Genomic DNA, 23,493 nt, shown 5'->3' on the forward strand with positions numbered 1-23,493 from the left:
AGCTCTCACCTGTAGGGGGGGGGGTGGTTGTGGGGGCAAAGAAGGGGGGAGGTAGTAACAAAAATAACAGCGGTTGTGGTGTTAGACTAAAAGGCACAGTTCTTGCCGGTGGTGAGTCTGTAACAGAAAAGCCATGTAGATATTTTTATAGTAGTGTCCATAGTATACTGTTCAACACCGGGGGTTAACAAATATTATATGGTAGATGCTAATTGAGTCACCCTGTAATTGCTAGTGTAAGTTGGCTGCCGGTTGAATGTGTTTTTTCAATTTGCCAGACTGGAAGTTTCCTCATGGGCTACCATTATCCTTTTGGTTGTATGATGGGCTGCAGACAGCAAATAGGTTATAAAGGCTATGCCGTTTTCAAGACAGTAAGTAAAAGAGAGTATTGTTGTCATGTAGAACACAGAATCAACCTACATTAGGAATTATTTTAGTGACGCAACTTTATTCTAGTCTGTTTGTAGCAGTCAAAAGCAAAAGTGGGTGGTGGAATAAGGTGGATAGATTCAGGATTATTTTTACCATTGCTTAAACTAAAGTCTTAGCTAAAATCAATCTGGTATATGGCATGAAAAGTTATCAGTTGACACATTTATTTTGCCATAAAAATAATATAATAACACTATATTGTGCATCCACAATACTAATGTATAGATTTTGAATATTTCTGAAAAGCATCCTGTTCAGTTCAGTTGTTGTAATTGTTCAATGTGGTGATATTGTAGTTATGGGTCCATACAAAACAACCCTGAAAATAATTTAACCCTTAACATGTGTGTGAGTAAAATTTGTTTTGCCGCAGTACAGATATATTATATAAGAAGCTCTTGAGGTCAAAATAAGTCAATTGTGTGTTGTCTGCATCTAATTCTAAAACATTTTAATGTCTGATAATCAAGAAGTGTGCATTGCATGCTACTTGTTGTTAGCTTTACTAAAAATCTCCGAACTGGTCTCTGAGAGTTGTGCGTGAGTTGTGTATAGACTCATCGCAGTGAATAATTTGAACCTCTGCAAACCATTATAATACTACAATCTACAGTAAAAATCAGGTATTGCACCTTAGCTGACCATTCTTTACAATGCGATTCCTCAGAACTTTATATCAAATAAAATTCAAATATGCCACTTAATTATACTTCTATAGATTTCAATAAATTTTACAGTCTTGCATTATTCCTCTTCTTCCCATTCTGTTTTGAGTGACAGGACCCGGGATACGCCCCCCCTTTAGTCAAGTGTGGAGCATGTGTGGACGTTATCACTGAGAGCTGCAGAGGATCCTCGGGTGCATTAGAGAGGGGAGAGATTAGATTCTGAGGCCTGATATTTCCTGTCTGCTCCTCTCCCCTGGCTCCAGAGAATAGAACGGTGGAAGAAGAGAGATGCTCCCTGCTGTGAATTCTGAACACAGCATCCCTTTATCCTGACTCCCTCACATGCTCTGCGCAAAACAGGAAAGCTGCAACAAAAAGGTGCTTCTAATAATATACCCTGGCCTATATGTTCTTTAGCATTCAATTCTTTAGGAAAAATAGAGCCTGAGTAAGTAAAAAAATAATTCCAGGTAGTTTATAAAGTAGGAATTATTATATTATATATCTTAGCAGTGTGATAGAGGAGTGAATTTGAGTGGGGATATGGCAATATATACATTTTTGTATTAGCTTGCCATGATTAAAATTTTCATCACAACTCTTTTTTTTATTGAGTAATTAAGGCTATCTGCTTCTGAGAGTTCCCACCTCGCTGTAATTGGTTAAACTTACCTGTCACTCAATCAGAACAAGACAAAGGCTCACCAATAGAAGATGTACACAACTTATAACGCCAAAACCTAATTTTTATATCATTTGAATGAGAAAACATCCTCAAAATGTTGCATATAACAGGAAGCTAAAACCCATAAATATAATGAACCAATGCCTTATATATAGTCATTTCATTAGTCTTGGACACATCTTGCTGCACTTCGTGGTTTGAATTCTGCTCTTGTGTCTTTACTTCGTGTAGCTGTGTCGATTGGACCCAGTATAGATTCACCCTGGAGATGGCGGTATTGAGCGATGCGTCTCTCTTCTTCTCGTTCATCGACACGGTTGTTTGGGTTTAATTGTGCTGTAGAGGAAGAGGGATGGATCCATTGGAAGAGCCTGCAGAAACATTATAGACTAGAAACATGATTGTGTGGATCATGGTGCAGTCACATACAGCCCTAATTAGTATGCACATACATTTGAGTGTTGCGTGTTCGCAGCAGAAAATCACAGTCACTGTCAGTTTGCCATATAGTGGCTTTCAAGTTCCTTTGTGGCAATTCTCAAGAGCTTAATTAAGAATTGCTGTAAAAAAAATGTTGTTATAGATGTTGTAGCCTGTTTTTCTTATTATTTTGTATTGAAATTACTTGTAACTATACAAGCTATAATGATAATTATTATTATAATTACTATTAGGCCCAAGCGCCCAGGGTGACCAAGGGCCTATTGTGATTGTTCAGCAGTACAAAGCACTGCCGTATTGCGTGTGCTTGCCCATCGCCAAATATAGAGCCACTCATGGCATTCAGTAGTGCCCGTGCCGCAAAAGTGGCATAATTGTAATTGTTCACCCCAAAAACATGGTGCGTACTTGACATGCACAATGTCAAGTACGCACACAAGAACAAACATGAAGCGCTCACCCCTTACCAAATACTCATGACACTCAATAGTGACACTCATCCAATAGTAACCAAGTAATTGTAATTGTTAACCCCAGTAAACTCCGAACGTAGGGTGAACAAAGAGGTGAACAAAGAGGTCAATGACAAGTGCAACGTGTTTCCTTTCCTTTGACTTGTTACTAAACCTGGTCTTCTCTCCATGGACATAGATGAGCTTTATGATATAGGGTATAATATATAAATAATATAAATATAAGTTGCGTATACATTTGATGATATCATAATTTCAGATCGAGGGCGAGGCCTACATAACTCTATGGGGTATTCTTTTATTGTATGATCCACAGAGGAAAGTCTACATATTCTTACCTGTCCTCTAGAAAGTTGTCCTGTCCCGTGAATGCAAGCTCTAACATCTCCATGGGAAACAGAATCAGAAATCAGATGAGTTACATCCAGCATCTTTATTGAAGCACTGAACTTTCTTGTAAATTCATGGTGTTATGTTGTATTTCCTCTTGCCATACTGCCATATTCCTTTGGCCTATTTGTTGTTCCACAGACTAGCACAATTAACCTGCATGTTGGACATCATTCCCTGTACCACTGGATCAATAATACTAAATGAGTGTAATTTCATCAGTCCAGGCTATTTCCTTTCACCTCATTTCCAAATACAGCTTCTGTCTTTCACACAACGGCCTCCCCTGAAGCCAGTCCAGAGCCAGAGCCAGTGCCAGAGCAGGTGTGAGTCACTGAGCCACCTGCCGTACATGAAATACTGGACCAAACTTCATCATCTGACTCAGACCTCACAAAGTCTGCAGGGCTAGGTTCCATTATTACCGTATGTAGCAGAGCCTATAATGTCATATATACTGTTTTCATGGACTTGGAAAAGGTGTTGAAGAGTGATAACACATCCTGTAAAATGATATACAGTTACCCTTGGAAGTCAGCGGGGATATAATTAAATGGCAATGGAAATGTAATGTATGTTGCATAGTCTGTGACCCTAATTACACAGTAATTAAACACCTCGTTGGGGAATACCATTGATAAAACATAATGCTAAAAGCTAGAGTTAATATGAATGGCATAAGTGTGTTCATTGTCCCATAACATGATTTATTATTTAACCATATACCATTGGAAAAAATATGGATCCAAATAGATCCAGATCAACTGAATAACATTTTAGGATTAAAATATTAACATATTTTTTGTTGGATTCAGATATGACAGCACAGATTATGAAAAAGCATTTAAACTTGAATAATGGTATTTTTGTATGTTTTTTTTTTTTACTAGTTTCTGTATGATGAAAAAAATGAAATTGCAAAGTTTCTGATAAGCATACAATTACATTTGTAATTCAAGCGGTAGAAACCTTTTGAGTGCACATTTTAAACACGTCCACGAGCATTCACATTTGACTAGACTTGTCACAATACATTTTGAAGCATGATGTATTGTTACATGGTGTGCTGCTGTAAATTATATGGGAACTACTTTATTCCAGTAAACCAGTTTAAATAGCAAGTATCATTAAAAGACATGAGCTGCAACAAATGACATTTAAACTGCTAAACTAATACCTGAATCCCATGCATTTCTGAACATGTTTGTAAAGGTATAAAGTACATAGTTAGCAGGTTTTTATACATAATAAGATAAGATATTCAGTTGTTTGCAGAAGAATTTGTCACTGAAATGAGTCTTTGTCATTTGCTAACCATGAATATTCAAACTGTAATTTTCAAGTCAAACACACGTAAATCTGCAGCCCTATAAATTACATCGTCCATCAATAGAAAATAAACATACCTTGGTCAGTGAATCTCTGTAACTTGTTAAAACCTGTTGTCTTTGTTCACCTCACACTTTTCCGTCACACTCACTATTGCACTCAGCGGTGTAATGTGTTTAGTATGCTTTCCGCCACACCGCAGTATTTCTCCTTAAACCCACACTGTCCTCAGGTCTCCACACAGCGGCACACACATTGAGGTGCGTAATGATTTTTACAAGGCTCGCTGCCGATGCCCTGTGGGATGCGTGTGGCTGGAGCAGGCAGGGGCTGAACTAACTAGCCATAAAACTCTGATAGATGGAAGGAAGGCTGGACCGCAGAGTGGAAATGCCAGTGCTGTACCTCCCTGTTTATGCCGCCTGGTTAAAACACACCCGTCTCTAATTACAGGTATTTATCAAAAGTGTTTTACTTATTTATAACGATGGCAGCTTCTGGGATCATAGTGACCTGGATTTCTTCCAGGTCCTAATTTATTTTATAGTGTGTTCATGTTAATATAGGACAAGGACAAACTTTGGACAATGGGAAATTAACATGCACATTGACCTCTATATCTTACATAAAAAAAACATAAAATTAGATTTTGCCAGAACCTAGATTAGATTTTGCCATAATTTCTTTGTTTTAGGGTTGTCAAAAGATCAAAACACAGATACTAACTCATACTGAAACTAGTATCGAATGTCATTTGACCAAGTATCGATAGTAAAAAAGTGACATTCACCACTGGCCACTATGGCACCCACCTGGACGACTGAGGGATTACACAGATATAAGACAACATGGTAGACTAAATGAAAGGACCATGATTTAATGTTGAAAATTACATTCTCTTGTCTAAATAAGTTTGTTACAATCATCATAGTATCAGAATCGGTATTGAGTCTATTCCTCAGTATCAAAATCGAGTTTGAAATTTTAATATCGACACTAGTATATTTAGTATCTTTGTACTGACTTTAATAGGTAACTAAAGCCAACTGCTACATCTGAAAGTTCATACAGTGATAAAATCCACCTCTCACTCGAAGGTGGATCAAACAGAGTAGTAGTAGTAGTAGTAGTAGTAGTAGTAGTAGTAGTAGTAGTAGTAGTAGTAGTAGTAGTAGTAGTAGTAGTAGTAGTAGTAGTAGTAGTATAGGTCTTCCCTCTGCTCTTTCTGGAGCTCCTCAGGGGTTCCTCCAGGGCCCACCTTGAGGAGTATTTCTGATTCCCGTTGGACTCCTGGAGGACTCCTGTTGTAAAATCCTAAAACAGATCATTTGGAGCGAAAAAATCTCAAATTCTAATCTTGACAACAAAGAGATAGATGAGAAGAAGATGTAGAGGTAATATAGGCCTAAATATGAATAAAAAAAAGGATACATCTAAATTTTCTACTAAACTCTTGATCGTACCACAGGACTGCGCTCTCACAGTCTGTTGTTTGGTCTGCTGAGGGAAGTTGTGAAAAAGCACGCCAGGCTTATGAATAGGCAATACACTTGGCAATCTCCAGCAGTGCCCCTCAACTCAGAATTCATTAGAACATCTTCAAAACAGTGTTCCGGAGAGACAAAACAGCGTGCTGGGTAGTGCTTGGGTAGGCTTAGCTCAGTCTTAAGTCGTCATGTGTAACTGATGGCAGCTGTTTACCATGCAGGCTCATTACCGGAGTGTTAGGCTTGTCATGAGGCACACTCGTTAGATGCTAATTATTTCTGCAGAGCTGCCTGACAAGGGTGGAGGATACAGCCATTTATAGAAAAGTAGTCATATCAAGTAGTAATATTTAGAAAATGCCGGTGTGGGTGTGGGGTTAGTTTACTATGTTTTTATTAGTTTTTGTTAGAAAGGTTTGATTGACAGTAGCTTTTTTATATTACAAAACTGCATACTTCATAATTTATTTCTGGTTAACATAATATTGGTCCCAGAAACTAAGCAGGTTTGACCAGGTTTGTACTTTGATGGGAGACCAGGTGCCACAGCGGGACATAAGTGGCTCTAGTTCAAATTGTCATTGTGTACTTGGGCAAGACACTTCACCCATTCACACTTCCCTAGTATGAATGGGTTGTGTCAGTCTACCCCAGGGCAGCTGTGGAAACAACAGTAGTTTACCACCAGTGACTATGGAATGAATAAACTGAAGCAGTATTTAAGACTGATACATAGTTATAATTATTTGGTATGCAAACGTGGGGTGGTATACACTAAGATTTTTTTTAACTGTTATACTTTTAATTATAGCTAGGTTCTATTAAATAAACTATCTATTTCATTCTAAATCCAAAGAGCTACCATGCACAATTCAATTCATTCAGACTGTTAAACTTTATTTCTGTAGCCGTAGGCAGCACGGTCAAAAATGTCACTTTCCTTTGCTTGGCCCTCACCTTTGGCCACTGCTGTTGTCATCAAGTAACTGTGCCAAAGAAATAACTACTAGATTAGGCAAGTTTATTGCCAAAGAGCAGTCTGTCCCTCTGCCTCTGTGTGTGGTGCCCCCGCTCTCCCTCCCTCTCTCTGATCCAGCCACAGTTCCTCACCTTCTTTCCATTCTTTTCTCTTCCCATTCTTTTCTCTCTTGTGCTTCTTATCATAAGTTACGGAAAGTAAATGACTATTTTCTCACTATTTATGAGTGAAACTTAAGACAATTTAGAGCCCAGACATCACACGTGTTTTGGCTGATAGCTGTAGCGTGCCCGTGCATCTGTTTCTGCCGATAGAGGTAACACACGCATGCTTTTAGGCTTAATATATTTTACAAACTCATTCCAAATTTTAAATGGGTATTTCTCTGGAATTACTGGTCTGAAATTAAAACTGTAGTGATCCTGACGGAAGAAATGGGGCAAAAAAATCATGGTTCTTTTTTTCCTGTATCGCTCAGCCTTACTTGTCAGTTTTTGTCACAAGTTGAAATAATTACATGAATTTGGTTTTATTTTACATATTGTTGTGAATCATGATGAATCGACTTGTAAGTCCTGCACCGTGGATCGAACTGAATATTGAAATTTCTGAATCTTTACACTCTTAATTATGATTATGCTATAGCCTACAGAATGTACTACGGTACTTTACTCCCTGTTACTGTTAGTATCCCATATGTTCCAGTACAATTAACATGCAATTCGAGCTGTGTGCTGGTGAAATGACAGCCAATAATTGGATAAGTGACAGAGAAAAACCTCCGGGTACAATTGTAGAAAAACACATTGTTCAAATATCCAACAACAACACTGAGCCTGTTGTAAATAATTTAAGCGGATTGTAAATCGAGGCGCCCCCCCCCCCCCCCCCCTTCTCCCGACTTAAAGGTGGTCCAGTGGAGTGGCCCCTCGGTGCTGGTGTGAGTGGGTTTGATATTCAGAGCACAGAGGACAGAAATAGCTCCTGGATTTCTTATTGTTCCAGAGCAGCAGTAGCAGTAGCAGCTCAGAGGCAGACAGCTGACGGCCTCCGCGGGTGAAATAAGCCCCGGGAGTGTCAAAAGAGCTTCACGTGGAGCCTCACGCAATTCCCCTGCTGACAAAGACATCTGCCTGTAAACGGCACCAGCCACAGCTTTGAATGGAGAAACAATAAAGAGATAATTACATAGATGACCTTTGTTACCTGCTGAATTTAGATTGTGTGTCATTGTCATTGATGTGGTCATATAAAATTGATTAGAGAACTGAGATAGCAGTTAGCAGGATACAATACATGCACAATAGGCGATCTCCTCCAGCTAAGCATTGATGTACTAGTCAAATGCTGAGGATAAACTTCCCTATAGTGTACAGTGTTTCCACGATACAAAAATTTCAAACTCCATTTCGATACTAAGGAGTAGCCATTATCAATACTTTAAATTAATAACAGTCTTTCTTTAGACAATAGAATGTGATTTTCAACATTAAGTCATATTTTTTATATTACCTTGTGATTTTATATTTGTGTAGTCCCTCAGTCATCCAGGTAGGTTCCATAGTGGTCCATGGGCATATACTAGTCTATGTGGTCTTTTTCTGATACAGCTCAAGATCACTGCAAAGCTATTTAGAAAAGGTTAATTTATGTCCTCTGAATCAGATTTTATTAGTATTGATATCTGCTCAAATGAGTGTCTAGTTTTGATATGAGTTTGGTATTGATTAGTATCTGATTTTTGATACTTTTGACAACTCTACTGTAGTGCACCTTAAACCTAGCCTTAACCTAGTGTGAATGTAAATGCATTTTTATTTATAGGTTGGCAATTGACAAAACAAATATGGTGTAGTTAGTCCTGTCTACTATAATACTTTGAACCAGTTTTCTAGACAGTGATAGAACCAGGCTGAGGAGGCTGTTGTTTGTACTGCTGCGAAGAAGATGATTGCTATGGAGCTGATGCAACCGAATGACGCTACTTTCCTCACCTTGTTTTACCTGTTATTTTCTCCTTAGAATGACTCCGTGTTCATGAGGCCACCACTGTGTTGTGAAAGCTCAGTCGTGGCAGTGTCGTCCTTGGTGCTCTGAATGAACCCTCTGGCGCAGGAAGCCATGTTTTCCTTTTAACCTCTCTCATTTGATTAAGAGGCAAAACAGAGCCGGACCTGCGCTATGGGGGGGCTTCTGGGATGTGGGCCAGAGCAGGGAACATGGGTCCAGAGAAGGAGGCTAAGGTCCACACACATACGCAGTCAGGGAGATACAGCGGAATATAAAATAAGAGGAGCATGAACTGTTCACTTGTCCTTGTGTAGAGCAGCCACTGGAGGATTCACTGGGCCAGCTATTGTCCATGAGGATTTTATAAATAAGTTGTTTTTATGTGCATGCCAAGATACAATAGCTCTGATATAATGTATGAGAATAATATTGATGATCGAGGGTGAACAAGGATTAAGTAAAGCATATTAATGGGAACACGTAGGATTACCGGATATCATGGAGTGCAAGGGCAAATTGCCAATCAAGGTTGTATTCAAATAGAAATAGGCAAATAGTTATCTCAGGCCATACAAATGTTATAGCAGTTTGCAGAAATTTGCATAAGTAATGTTTTGTTGCTTCACATCGTTCTTGGCTTAGTCACTAACCCTGGTCTTCAAGAATAACCTGTGTGAAGTGGTTATATGAAAGAGGGGAGGAGGGGTTGAATAGTGCCTGAGAAATGTAAGCCTGTCATGATAACAAATTTGAAGTGCGATATATTACTGAAGTCAATATAGACGATAAATGATAATATTGACACCAAACCATAAAACAGATTTTTTCACAAATAATATGCTAAATGTACAAATGTTAAATATTGTTGAGCTGTATAAATGAATAGCAGAATGCAACACTTAAGTATTTTTTTTGTCTAATTTTAGTCTTTTAATCTTTTCTGTGTGAACTCCACACACCCGACTGGGCGACAGGTGCGTAGGAGGTGAAGCACTAGTCTAAAAATTAAAGAAAAACTCCCGCACACTGTCTCACTCTTAATGCAATTTTTATTCCAAACAACGTTTCGGTCGCTCTGACCTTCTTCAGGTATGAGGACAGCCCCTTCCGCTCCCCTTATATAAATCAAGGGACCGCCCCCTATAGTTTAATCAACCAATGGTCGTAAGACACATGTATTCACAATCAGAACCCAAAAAACACCCGCAAGATTGTGCATAATTTCCTTTACAAACATTTTTTGTGAATTAAAATACATGGATAATAACCAGAAAAATATAATGATTATTACCAATCAGAAAAAATTGCAGATATATACTATATACTTTGGATTTTCGTAAAAAACAGCATAATTGACAAAAATGACATAACTGACCCCTCCAAAAGGTTCCATTACATCTCCCTCATAACTCAGAGAGAGGGCAAAAAACAGTTCTACATATCCACATCACAACATTACATTAAACAACAGTTCATCATTTAAGCCCTTAGGACTAAGAGTTTGTAAAGTAAAAATCCAATAGGCTTCGCGTCTCTTTAACGCGCGGTCGTGGTCTCCACCCCTCCGTGGAGCAGGCACCTGTTCAATCCCGCAGAAGCGAAGAGAAGACACATCATGTTTTAACAGGTTAAAATAGACAGCTACAGGAGAGTCCGCATCTTGGCGTCTTATCGCGCTTTTGTGTTCACTGATGCGGGTTTAATTTTTAGACTAGTCTTTTAATCTTATCATCTCGCAAAAAATAACCAAAAATGTCCTACTACTGCAAAGAAAAAGTACCCTTGATAAATATTGGCCCCCAAAAATATTGTTCTATCATATATTGAAAAATAAGCTGATATAGTAATTAATGTGACAGGCCTAGTGACATATAAGACTACTTCAGGCATGTTTTTGATGAGGGAACAATGTTATAACATGGTAGAAAGCTCCAAAAAGTTGATTTTGCATAATACCCCCCCTTTAAATACAGTTGCATCTCTCATTAAACCAAGAGTACACAAGACTGTTTGTGAAGGAAATCAACATCCATTTTTCTGCAAAATTGTTCATTATAACATAACACTCCAGATGGTGTCTGTGTAATCCCAGAGTTGTCCAGGTATGATCCATAGCAAAAGAAAAATTGGAAAATTTGGAAAATTTTTCTTTTGCTACACTCCAGATGGTCTGTTTTACACAGAATCATAATCTGTCTTTATATCAAATCTGCTGACTACTCTGTCACTGTCTTTTTCACTGCTGGTCAAAAAATTGGATGACAGAAACCTGTTTGGTATTTTTTTGCAATTAGCTTCCAAACAGAGATTGTCACATGATATCAGATTATAATTGTACAAGAAAACTACAAAGAGAATAATCTAACGCTCCAAATTCACTCCACTTGGGAATCATTTTGTAATGGCGACACATATACCATTTGTCCCTCGACTAATTAAAAGCAACAGCATTCTCCCAACCCTGCACTTTTTCGCACTCAGAGCAGACACACACGCACGCACATACATTACACTCATTAGCATTATAATAGCTTAGCGAGCACCAGCGCGCCACAAGTCGTCACTCCACTGTTATGAAGCCATTTGAAGAGCCAAGAAAACCTCTGTAGACTATTCATGGGTTTCAAAATGATGAAAAAATAGGACCATTACTATAGTGATTAAATATCATATCTTTTGAATGAAAAAATCCTCTAAATAGTTTTCAGATAAAATATGATGATGTCATATTCTCAAATGCGAGGGCAGTGACTGGACCCAAGATCTCTTTTACAACAGAAATACACTTTTTACCAATAAATCTTTTTTTGCTGCCCCCCAACTGTATCAAATAGAAATGCTAAAACAAATACAAAGACCTTTTTTTATAACAATGACCACAGCATTATCATCAGCAATACATTTTAATAATAAATGTTCACTATATAGAAGCCTTCAGTCACCTTGTTCAACCATTATTTGGCTAAAAATATGTTTTGAAAATCCAAATTTACAATAGAAATAATCGCTTGAATCATCGACTAATCCTAAAAAGAATCGCGGAATAGTTGATTACTTAAATAATCGTCCATTGCAGTCCTAGGCATCTGAAAACCCAGTAAGAGCCCAATGTTTCAGTTACCATCTCACGCACACCACCGAACTACATTGACATTCAAGGCCTGTCTTTGGTGAGTTCTTCAGCGCTGATGGATTCGGACCCATAGCAGAAAAGGCGCACAGAGGCCCGCGGTCGGCTGATTCCTCGTGGAGAATTGGGGCTGGCGGTGTGGAAGGGAAGGCGAGCAGAATGTGGAGTGAGCCTGGGTTGATAGCAGCCCGCGGGCACCAGCAGAGCACAGCAGAGCAGAGGCAGAGGCATGACGCACGCTGGTTTCCTTGTTAGGAGCTGTGAAATAACTCTGAGCGCAGGCAGGAGGCTTTGTGGTGCCGAGTTAGAGGAGTGAAAAGTTGAATGCGCGGCTCAGGGGGAAAAAAAAAGTTTGTAGAGGATTCGGGTATTATGCAGAACCGCGGGGACTTGTTGAAGTGTGTTGGAATTTTTTACCAATTGTGAAGGAGCAGCGATTGGTGGTTGTAGCTATAGGGCATACGGCTTACAATTTCATTTCACAATATAAAAAGAAAAATATGCAATGCAATATTGATATAAGAGACAATATACCTAAAATATTACTTCCCTCCACTCCTTCCATCTTTTTCATAATTAGAGTTCTCAGCCTCTGCAGAGCCTCCACAGTCAGCTTGGCTTTAGCGGTAGCAATTAGCCATGATCTGTCTGCCTCCCATCACAACTGAGAAGAAAATCACAATATAACCAGCAATATAATATGGCCCAGCCTTAGTTTGTAGCCTCATATAGGACGAGGTATGGTAGGAAAACTTATTTTAGCTATTATATATTTGGCTGTTTGCAGTAGAGTTGTCAAAAGTATGAAAAATCAGATACTAATTGATACTAAAGCTAGTATTGAATCTAGATACTCATTTAAGCAGGTAAAGATACTAAAAAGTCACATTCACAGGACAGAATTAAACCTTTCCTGAATAGCTGTTGAATGATCTTGAGCTGTATCAGAACATGTATAAAATTTTAGTATCATGACGACACTATTTTACAGCCTCTTTTTCATCACGTTGGACCTCGGTTCACCTGTTTTGGGGTTATTTTCAAAGCATCCCCTACTGACTGATTTATGGGTGGCAAGGTCTAGCACAGATTGGCTCCAGGAATGTTTTTGCAAAGGAGGAGCTGAGAAACGATTGGACAAGATAGAGAATGCACACTTGGGGAAAACAAAACATCAAAAAACAAATGAAACTGTAAATTATTATTTTTCATCAAACGCTAAATTGCTAACTGTGATAAACGGATGTATTTTCAGAGATGGCATGATAAATGTTGAGCCAACATGTTTGCAATAAGGCTTATCTATTGTAGTGTTGTCACGATACAAAACTTTCCAACGTGATTCCGATACTAAGGGATAGACTCTTTATTCAGTGACTAGAATTAAATCATACTACTATCTTTTACATTCCCATGCAGCGTTATATCTATGTAATCCCTCAGTTGTCCAGGTAGGTTCCATAGTGGTCCATTGGAGAATACTAGTCTATGTGGTCTTGTACTTTTCTGATACAGCTCAAGATCATTCAAAAGCTACTCAGGAAAGGTTGATTTCTGTCCTGCGAATGTGTGGAAACCTGCTCAAATGAGTATCTGGTTTTGATACAGTTTTAATATGGATTAGTGAGTGATTTTTGATATTTTTGACATCTATTGTATCCCGTCCTTTTTTTTTTCTGCATAACCTCAAAGACTTAGTTCAAGCAGGCTCGCCACCATTCCTCTCCAAACTGTATGTATTTATTGCCAACTTAGTCACTTTTCCCACACAACTTAAGGCATTTTCCCATTAGTTTTTAACCTAACATGAACCATGCCTTTGTTTCTGTTGCAGACTAGTGCCTTGAGGCAGACACTTCTGATATAGCATTAATAAATAACAATGGTCTGACAGTTCACTTAACAACTAGCGCTGTCATAAAAACGCTGGTATTGTGTATCCTCTCCCAAAGAAACTGTAAGCTTTAAAAAATGTGTTCATAAAAGTGAACTATTATTCCTCTGCTGTACTTTTTTGTCCTTATCCACAGTTACATTGTAAAGTGTGGGTATGCTAGGTTTAATGGTGCCAAAAAGCAAAATGGAAGTTCACAATAACCTCTAGGTTCTCTCTGTTGTAATTTTGTTGCACTGTTGTAGATTATAACGTAACCGATTTGAGTTTGAAAATGCTCCTGTAACATTTATTCAATAATAATGTGAATATTGATCAGAGCTGTTGCTGGATCTTCTTCCGCAGAGCATTGATTTGTGCGTTTATTCTTACAACCGTTTCCTCCCAGACATTCAAATAAACACCAAGGTTTATCATTGTGACACACCGCCAATATACAGCGCTCCAAACGGGATCTTTTATTGTCATTTACAACATAACTATTAGTATTTAGATGGCTGGAAATGGCTGAAAACATTTTTATTTTTACATCACTTCAGGCTTAATGTTGCAATGAAGGAAAGATACCAGCACCGGAGTAAAAAAGTTACGATTAGATTTGCGATTTATGAGTGTGCATTGTAAACAACTTCAGGGGCATTAACATTTGAGTGAAGACTGAGATATGAACTCATAACCTAATACAAGAATCTCATGCATTTGAAAATATGTTTGTAGAGGTTTAAACTACAAAAATATATTTTGTTCTCTGCAGAACACATTGTAATTGCAGTCTTTCTGATTAGATAATGGCTCCAGCTCAAATTGCGATTTAGAATTTTTTTGATAATAATAAAATGGACCCTTCTTCATGTTTGGTGATCTGACAACGAGCCAACATGTCAACACTGCATACAGAACCTTTTACCTGAAAATATTGAATGAGTGTGAGTGTCCAACAAGGTTCATGTCTTCCATTAATTTATTTTAATGAGCAAAACTGTCACGTATGAAGTCTGTGTAATCCCTCTGCTGTCCAGGTATGATCCATAGTAAAAGACAAATTTATATCTGTCAACTGGACAAAATGTTGTAGGAGTGAAGATGTTTCATTGCTCATACAAGCCACTTCTTTGGTTCTGGTCAGATCTCTGGTGGACACTGAAGTAACACAATAGCTGTGTTAGTTTCAGTGTAGCTAGCTCCTCCCTTCAGATAGATAAAAGGTAGTGTCTACCAAATATTTACATATTATCATTATTAAGTATTTTGTGTTATATCTAACACCGTAGTTTCAACAGTTACAGCCATCCACTGTGAATATCCTTCTTTCTCATATGCATTAGCCACATTCACCCTAAGAACCTAAGTACACATTTTTACTTATCTTAGAAGCGTCTTGCCAAAACATCTTTAGATCACAGGAAATCCAACATGATAGTAAATGCACTCTAAATAGCCAGAGACAGAGATGGTTGTGTTGAAGTGATGCGGCCAGGCTCAGAGCTCTCCGTTTATCTCTGTGATAATGAGAATGCTTTAGGCTCAGCTCTCTCCTCTGTACACTGTTATTACTGCACAGACACTGACAGCAAGGCAGAAGCAGACTGGGGAAGTCTTCTGCAAACAATCTTTGTGTTATTACAATTATACAAGATATTTTTGTGAGAGTTCATTCTGGGCCTCACCAACAGCATACTCCCACCAGCATACAGAATGTGTAGTAGAATTACAAAGTGTGAATGGTGGTCTGGTCTGTCACTGTACACATGTTTCAGCTTTACTTACTTTGCTCTCCAGTTTTATTTTCTTAATTGGCATACGCATATGATTTTAGCAGCATTGCATAGCCATTTTTGCACAAAAGAAAAAAAACCAAAACTGCTCACTACAGTGATGTACAGATATCCATAAAGATGGCCGACAGCATGTGGCACTTAACCTCACCTACCATTGGGCTCCACAATTTTCCAACCCTGAAGTCAGCTGACCTGGTTCTTTTAAGTCATTTTAGATGAATATTGCGATTTAAAATCTCCAAAATATAACATAATGATCCAGTGATGGCTCTTTTGATGACTGCATCTGACTCTCAGATAAATCTTAGCTGACATTTGTTAACACAATAAGTAATGAATAAATTATATATAAATACAGAAGTAATCAAATCAAGTAATTCTCAAAAATAAACAATACTACGGTAAGAAAACCATTTGGCTCCATCTTTATGCACTGCCTCAACTAACATGTTCTCAGCTGTTTTCCCTCATGCGCGCTCTTAAAGTGACAGTAACATATTTACGTAAAACTTCAATTATGACAATCCTAAGATATTTTCCAAAATCAACATTAATGCAATAAAACAAGTGTAGCTTATACATATAAATCAAATATTAACATAAAACATCATTTATTAACATTAACATATTAACACTGAATTTGCATGCATTACCAAACAAACCAAATCTTGGCTCCCACAGATCTTCTTAAAAAAAATATTAACAATACATTCAGAGACTTCTTATACTCTAAAATTGTTGGTCTTGTTTAAAAATTCACACATTTAGTTGTATTCAGAGTAAAAAATATTGTATGGCTCTCACAGAAATACATTTTAAAATATGTGACTTTTTTTGGCTCTCGGCTAAAAAGGTTCCCGACCCCTGTCATAGATAATAACTATATCACAGACACAAGCACAATATGTCTTCATGTTATCCCAAAATCCCTTTTTTGTTCCTTTTGGCTTGACAAACTAACTACAGAATGCAATGTAATAAATTCAACAGCTGATCATATTTTTGGTTTCCACTAACTGAGAATTGTTCAAAATGTGACAGATACAGGGACATATGTACAGCTCGTTAGTTATCTGTGTGATGTATTGTGTTGGTATTTCCCATTTTCTTCAGGCCATTATTTGCAGAGTCCAGAGATCTACCCGGATACTTCTTTGTGCTTCTGAAGTGGAACAAGACGGATTATGATTGTCCAAGCCTTATCTCTGACACAGCAGTTTTATATTTCCAACCCGGTTCTTCTGAATATTATCTGTACGTGTGAGGGAGCGGGCTGTGGACATTGTTAACTTCTCTCCCAGTGTTAAATCGATATCACCGCGTTTCAGGTTTCGCAAATGAAAAATACAAGCAGATGTGATCAATGGACAAGAGTGATGTGTGACTGCAGGTAAAGCCTGGTAGAATGTGTAACTGTAGAACATTCATAACAAATAACATGCGCCCAGAGGTAACACCAGGTCAGCTAGAAGAATTAAGGACTAAGACTAGTGAGACTATAAATAGCACCATACAGTCGCTATAGATGCAACAACTACATGCAATTTTCTGCTTTTCTCAGATTTTGCTTATCTTTATTTCATATACATAAATATACAAACAAAACAAATAAGTACATAAGTCAATTAAAAAAATTAAAAACAGGTCTGACTATAAATGCTTGTCACCAGATTATTAAATTGCATGTCCTTGAAATGTATTCCATTTTTGGGAAGCAAAATAGCCAAAAGCTTTTTCCCCCCCATTTCAGTTCTGGTGAAGCCAGTTTTTATACTTTTACAATCATCTGTATTGAAAGTTCCTGTATCAATGTTCAACAAGTGAGATATTCAGGCAGTCTATCAAGTAGTCCGTTATAAATATATTTTATATTCAGTTTTATTCTCTCCTAACAGATAGCGATGGCCAACCTACTTTTTCATAGAGTGCAGTGATGGGCACAATATATGACCATTTCAAATAATAATAGCGGCTGCAATCATTCAGATAATATAAAGCCTTATGCAACAAACAAAATATCCTATCTTTTTTATAAAGAAAATATGACCTGTTGTTTAGACCTCTGCTAACATGTTCTGAAATGCATGAAATGTTTATCAGTCTTCTGTCAAATGAGACTGAAGTTGTTTACAATGTGCACTCTGAACTGAAATCCTCCATTTTAGACAAATCACAAACTGAATCACTATAACAATACTAAAAATTGCAATTGCAATTACATATGCTGTGTTCCAAATCGGAAGTGCTCATGGGCGCGCTTCCGGCTCCATCAATTCTGGCTCCGATTCACTTTACATTGAAAATTGTCACCCCCTCAGTAGGCTTAAAATGTTGGTCTTAAAATGTTTGTATTAATCTGCTCTACATGATCCTGGTATTTTTATTTTGCTTTTATGTCAGGCGAGAAGGGGTGTTACCTTCAACAACCAGTCACACCAGATTGGCCCTATGGCTGCTACTTGAAGGCGGTTTTCCAAATAAGGAGCCGAGTCGGTTTTCCAAATAAGGAACTCCAAATTCACCCATATAACTGCTAGCCCCAATGACCTTCACTGGACTAGAGTCAAACACTATGGGAGACGTCACACTCACTTAGTCCATTTCTTTATACAGTCTGTGTCTTGCAGTAGATTTGGCATTTACAAATGTTATTTACAACAAAAAGGTAGACCGTGCAACTACTTTTGTGTTGGCTTATTTCTGTTATTCCGTCAGATATTACTTTCAGAGCTGTGGTTGATGTGGTGTTTATGTGAATCAGGTGCGTGGCTTTTCATATGTTACTGTAGATTTCCCATGAGACGAAAACAATCATGTCAGGAGTTCACCCCTTATAGTGAACTCCTGTGTGGAAAATGTAATATTTGACCATCACAGTATTACAGTATAATTTCGTCTTGATGATGAACCCCTTTCCAGCCCAGCCTCATATTCTCTGCAATAACACCTGCTCCAAAGTGGGTCGGTGTACTTATGTCTGGGGACGCAGCTGTTTTATATCATTGTTTATCTCAAGTATTACTAGGACACTTTTATGAATGGAAGATTGGGTGAAGTAATAAGGAAAATGCTGAATTCAATAAGTCTAGGGATATTTAAATGTGTTGAATTGTCATATACACAAATGACCCTTCTCCGGTAGCATGCCGATAGTAACGTAAATCAACAGGTCTATTAGGACAATGATTTCTGTGCTAGGATTTGACAAAAGAAGTAAATACAGTAACACCTCTACTATTTTGTGTTGAAATTTGCATTCTATTGTATTAAAAAGAAGAGTATCTTACTATCATTGTTGAATTTAAAGTAGTATCAAGTATCAAATCTTCACCTTATTGTGTGCAAGTTTGAAATTTTAGTAACATGACCACACTAGCTCTGGCTTTGGGCTCTGTTTCAAAGGAGGTGAATTGCATTGCGGGCTCATAATGGAACCTCTGACCCCCCTTAACCAAAGCAGCCAGCACCAGAGCACCCTGTCAAAGTTTATCACTGTCAACAACTGTCAGCTGTAAAACGCACCAGCAAATGATTTATGAGTGTACAACCACATTTCTGACACTTCCTTCACATCTGCAATTCTCCTTTAAATGCTTTCAATACAAACTGTGAATGGCTGTCTTCGGTGCTCTATCTAATCTAATTCAGTGTCATTTTATTCCTTGTATTTCAATGGTTGATACAGTGGTTTGGGTAATGGTCCATGTAGATTTATTTTTTATTAAAATAGAAAAAAGGCAAATATGATGCTAATGGATCTGGAGTTAGTAAACAGCATAAACTATTCATGCATATCTTGGGTCATAAATTAAGCAGACTGCGATATATTTTTCATGAATAAATTTGCAATTTTTCACCAAAAACTCTGCATAAACAAGACATATGTGGTCAAAATAGAAAACAGTAACTTCCTCAATAATGAAAATTAATATCTCACATTATTCATTCTTGGCTTGTAAAATAAAGTACAATATTTCAGTGATAAAAGTGTATTACTTGAGTATATTGCTGGATTTCAGGTTAGATCACTACTGATAAAGAAACTGGATTTCTGTGCTGGGTCATACTGCTTACAACAGAAGCATAGGCAGACTGGACTGGACTAGACTGGACAATCTATCTACAACAATAACAGCATTCTATAGGCCAATATTATTGAATACATATGGGGGTAGATAAATGGATATCGTTACCTGCAGTGATGAAGTGTGTGTTGTGTGTTGCAGCCATGTTCACAGAGGTGCCTCATGACATGACAGCTCAGCGTGGGCAGGACGTGGAGATGGCATGCTCCTTCAGGGGTGCGGGCATGCCCTCCTACTCTCTGGAAATCCAGTGGTGGTACATCCGCAACCACATGGACTGGACCGATCAGCAGCCCTGGACTACCAACGAGGTCTGACTCAATTTCTGTAGTAAATAGCACTGAAAGGTAGAAGGCTATCGTAAATGTCTCTGCCAAGTCTTTCTTTTTTTTTTTTTTTTATATTTTGTTCTACATTTATCTATTCTTTTGTTATCAACAGTAGAACAAGAGTAGTTTTCACCAAAGCAGCCATTTTGGCACAAAAGGCTGAGAGTACGTTTATGAAACATTATGAAAATATCAGTTTTTTAGTTATTTTGCTTGTGGCTCTGCTGTACAAGGCAACATGTGCAACAGTATGGCCCCTATCATATGATATTAATCAGTCCTTATGATGGAAATTTCTGGTTTTATTTGCAGACAAAGAAACATTTAAGACAGATATTGTATACTACCTTTAAAATTTTACTTTAAACCTTAAACTAACTGGATTAGTTTGAGGACTGTGAAATGAACATGATAGTAATGATTTACATTGTAAAATGTATTTCTGTATTTCTAGGTGTCCCCAGATGAGGAGATGCCAAAAGATGCTACAAAGATAAGTGTGAGTACATGATTCCTAATCCCTTACGTTTGTGTAGAAAAACACATGCTAAATCCCTGTTGTCCACTGTGTATTGTGTATTATTTAGCATATATAGAACATTGTTTACTGTATAGTGTGCCTCTCATGATGTCGTTTGTGTCAGCTATTGGACAGTAAAAGTCAGATTTGGCACTCTCAGCCCTGTAAACATGTGTAGGTGGCTAAGCGTCCTCCAGAGATCAAAGCATCTGCTCAGTCTCTCCCACGCCTCTCCATCTTTATTAAACATGAACGCAAGGTCAGCACAACTTCTACACCAGACCTGCAATACGGCCATTTTAATCAGAAAAAGTAGGAGGATGCACAGGAGAAAAAGTTATTAGCGGAAATTGATGTAAAAGTTTCAATAGTAGTTTGTTGTTCTGTTTAGAAATACTTAAGTTGTGTATTTGATATGTAAAATGGCACAATATTTCAATTTTTATTTGACTGCACGTTTAAAATGTGGTACTTTTCACATTGGTGGCATTTTGTTACCTGTGAACTGCAATATTTATTTAAAACAATTTAATAATAGAAACTGTTCAACTCTGCAGAACTACAAGGCCCCGCTTCTTCATATAGGCATTTAACTGTAGCAAGCAGCAGATTCTCATTAACAAGTTATTTTTTTATTTTTGAAAAGTGGCTATGTGACATTTTAGACATATTTACATGAAGTCTTACGTTATTTAAATAATTGCAACTAAGTGCAGAACAGTCGGTGGGGATAAAGCATAGGTGTACTCAAGTCTCAAAAGCAGGAAAATTCAAGATTACTCAAACATGCATGAATCAATCAAAATACAACTTTGATTACGTTAATAATGAGGGAACACTATGTTTGATTTTGCACATTATGCCACCTTTAAAGTGGGACTAAACAACTTAACTCCACCACATTTCTGAGCTGGTAAACTGGGGAACTAAAGAGGAGAGTAAGGGAGAAGGAGGGACAGGGTCTAGAGGTAGAAGGAACAGTGTGATTGGTCAAACACTTTACACTTTAAACTCTTCCCCTGCAGCCAGGTGTTTGTAATCATAAACAGTTTGCTGTAATCAGGACAGTACAGTGTGATGTCACATACTACTTTAGGTCAGTTTTAGTTTGCACTGAAATTGACAAAACATGACTAACAGACCATGGTATTAATACACTATATACACAGTTGATTTAGTGTTTAATCAAACTTAAATGAATAAGTACAGGGGGAAAAAAAGCCTTTTTACTTGTGAAGAATGTAGGCCCACCTATTATAGTCCCTCTTCTGAAAGTAAACCTAGAAATAACTCATTTTACTTCAGTCAGACACGATTGGCAACAGTCAGGAGTGGAGTTGTAATTACTCTAATAAGAAGGCCTTAAGAACACCCACCCACCTGTTCGATTTTGGCAATGGATTTGTGTGAGGACTCTTTATGTTGGAGGTAGGAGCCTGCTGTGCTTTCAGAAGCACTGTAGAGACTGATGAGAGAGTGGATGTGATAAGATGTGACGCTGCAGATATAAATACTGATTCATTTATCACCGCCTCTGCCTCCTCACTGAGACGATCCCAGATGTCAGCTCGCACTAACAAAACACAGCTCCTAAAGGATTTTATTTTACAAAGATGAGCAGTGAATATTCTGTTTACCTAAGTTATCTATAAGTATTGGTCTACACAGTTTTCCTATTATTAATGCGCTATGGTCTTTCCATCTAAATAAGTACATTGTGTGTGTTTAATACATCTAGCCTCAAGTGTGAAAAATTGTACATCTTGCATCCTGGTTCTAAGAAACACCAGCAAAAAAGCCAGAGATGATTAGATTTTTATGACTATAGTATGACATATAGTTTAGTAGTCACGAAATATCTCCAAAAAGTTGTCCAGAAATTTCAAACAGGCATTTTGAACCTCAGCTGGCTCCCCTTAAGTGCTCAAGGTTTATCTCTCTGAGCCATCTTTAACAAAATACTCTGCTTTAGGTCTCCAGTTGGTTATATTTTTAGGATGAAGGAAGGATTCATATCCTAGCGCATGTTTTGTGGCACTCTTGTATTTTATGAAATAAGTGTATAAAGGTGCACTATGTAACCTTTCTGGGTGGAGATGCTATTGCCTAGAGATACTCCACTGTATCACATTAAAATTATCTGCATTGAAACAAGCAGGTGAATCAAGTTACAGGTCAGATGTAAAAAGTCAAATGTTCAGCAGTTAACACACCTGTAATTAAAGCTGTCATCTGAAGTTAGATTGGCAAAACCTGCCCCTGTTGTATATCACCAATAGATGTTATCTACATTACTGCTGTCTGACTGATAGTGTGCCAGTTTTTTGACAGAAAAAGATCAGAGAGCACAGGTGAGCCTGAACAAATGCCAGGTGAGGGGAGAGAGGAACAGGTTTGACATCTGGCATCTACTTGTAAAAAAATCACATATATTTCCAGGTGGTAGCTTTAAATAGCCTAAATGCATGATAGATGTTTAATACCGTACAACTGTAAAACACTCCAGGCAAACAAAAAAAAAAAATCCCCATAGAGACAAGTAGACGCCCCACCTGAAAAATGACATGTGCACTCTTGACGTGACCAAGATTGCAATGACTTTCAGATTTTATGTCATATCAATTCGTCTTAACCTATGAGCTTTTAGCCTGATCTTCTGTTGGAGTGCCATAAAAAGCATTATATTTAGATACTATTTTCAAACTCCACCCTTAAGGACATATTACTTTATAGTCAACAGGCCACATGATGTTTCTAATTCTGCCTGAGCGAAGAGTAAACACATTACCGTAATTATGACTCCCAGAGGTCTTAGGAGGTGTGCTGGTGTCTGTAGAAAAGGTTAGCGTCCCCTGTTAGC

At 37.8% G+C, this 23,493-nt stretch overlaps 1 protein-coding gene across 1 annotated transcript in view; it reads left to right on the top strand.

The window, feature by feature from the left end:
* The window catches only part of LOC117373644 (V-set and transmembrane domain-containing protein 2-like protein), a 53,167-nt gene that overhangs the window by 27,913 nt on the left and 1,761 nt on the right, over window positions 1-23,493 (top strand). Inside the window, exons 2-3 of the mRNA XM_033969717.2 lie at window positions 19,926-20,095; window positions 20,568-20,612. Coding sequence (XP_033825608.1) covers window positions 19,926-20,095; window positions 20,568-20,612 — 215 coding nt within the window. The remainder of the gene's footprint in view (window positions 1-19,925; window positions 20,096-20,567; window positions 20,613-23,493) is intronic.

The sequence above is a fragment of the Periophthalmus magnuspinnatus genome, chromosome 7, assembly GCF_009829125.3.
Source record: "Periophthalmus magnuspinnatus isolate fPerMag1 chromosome 7, fPerMag1.2.pri, whole genome shotgun sequence".
Classification (NCBI taxonomy): Eukaryota; Metazoa; Chordata; class Actinopteri; order Gobiiformes; family Gobiidae; genus Periophthalmus; species Periophthalmus magnuspinnatus.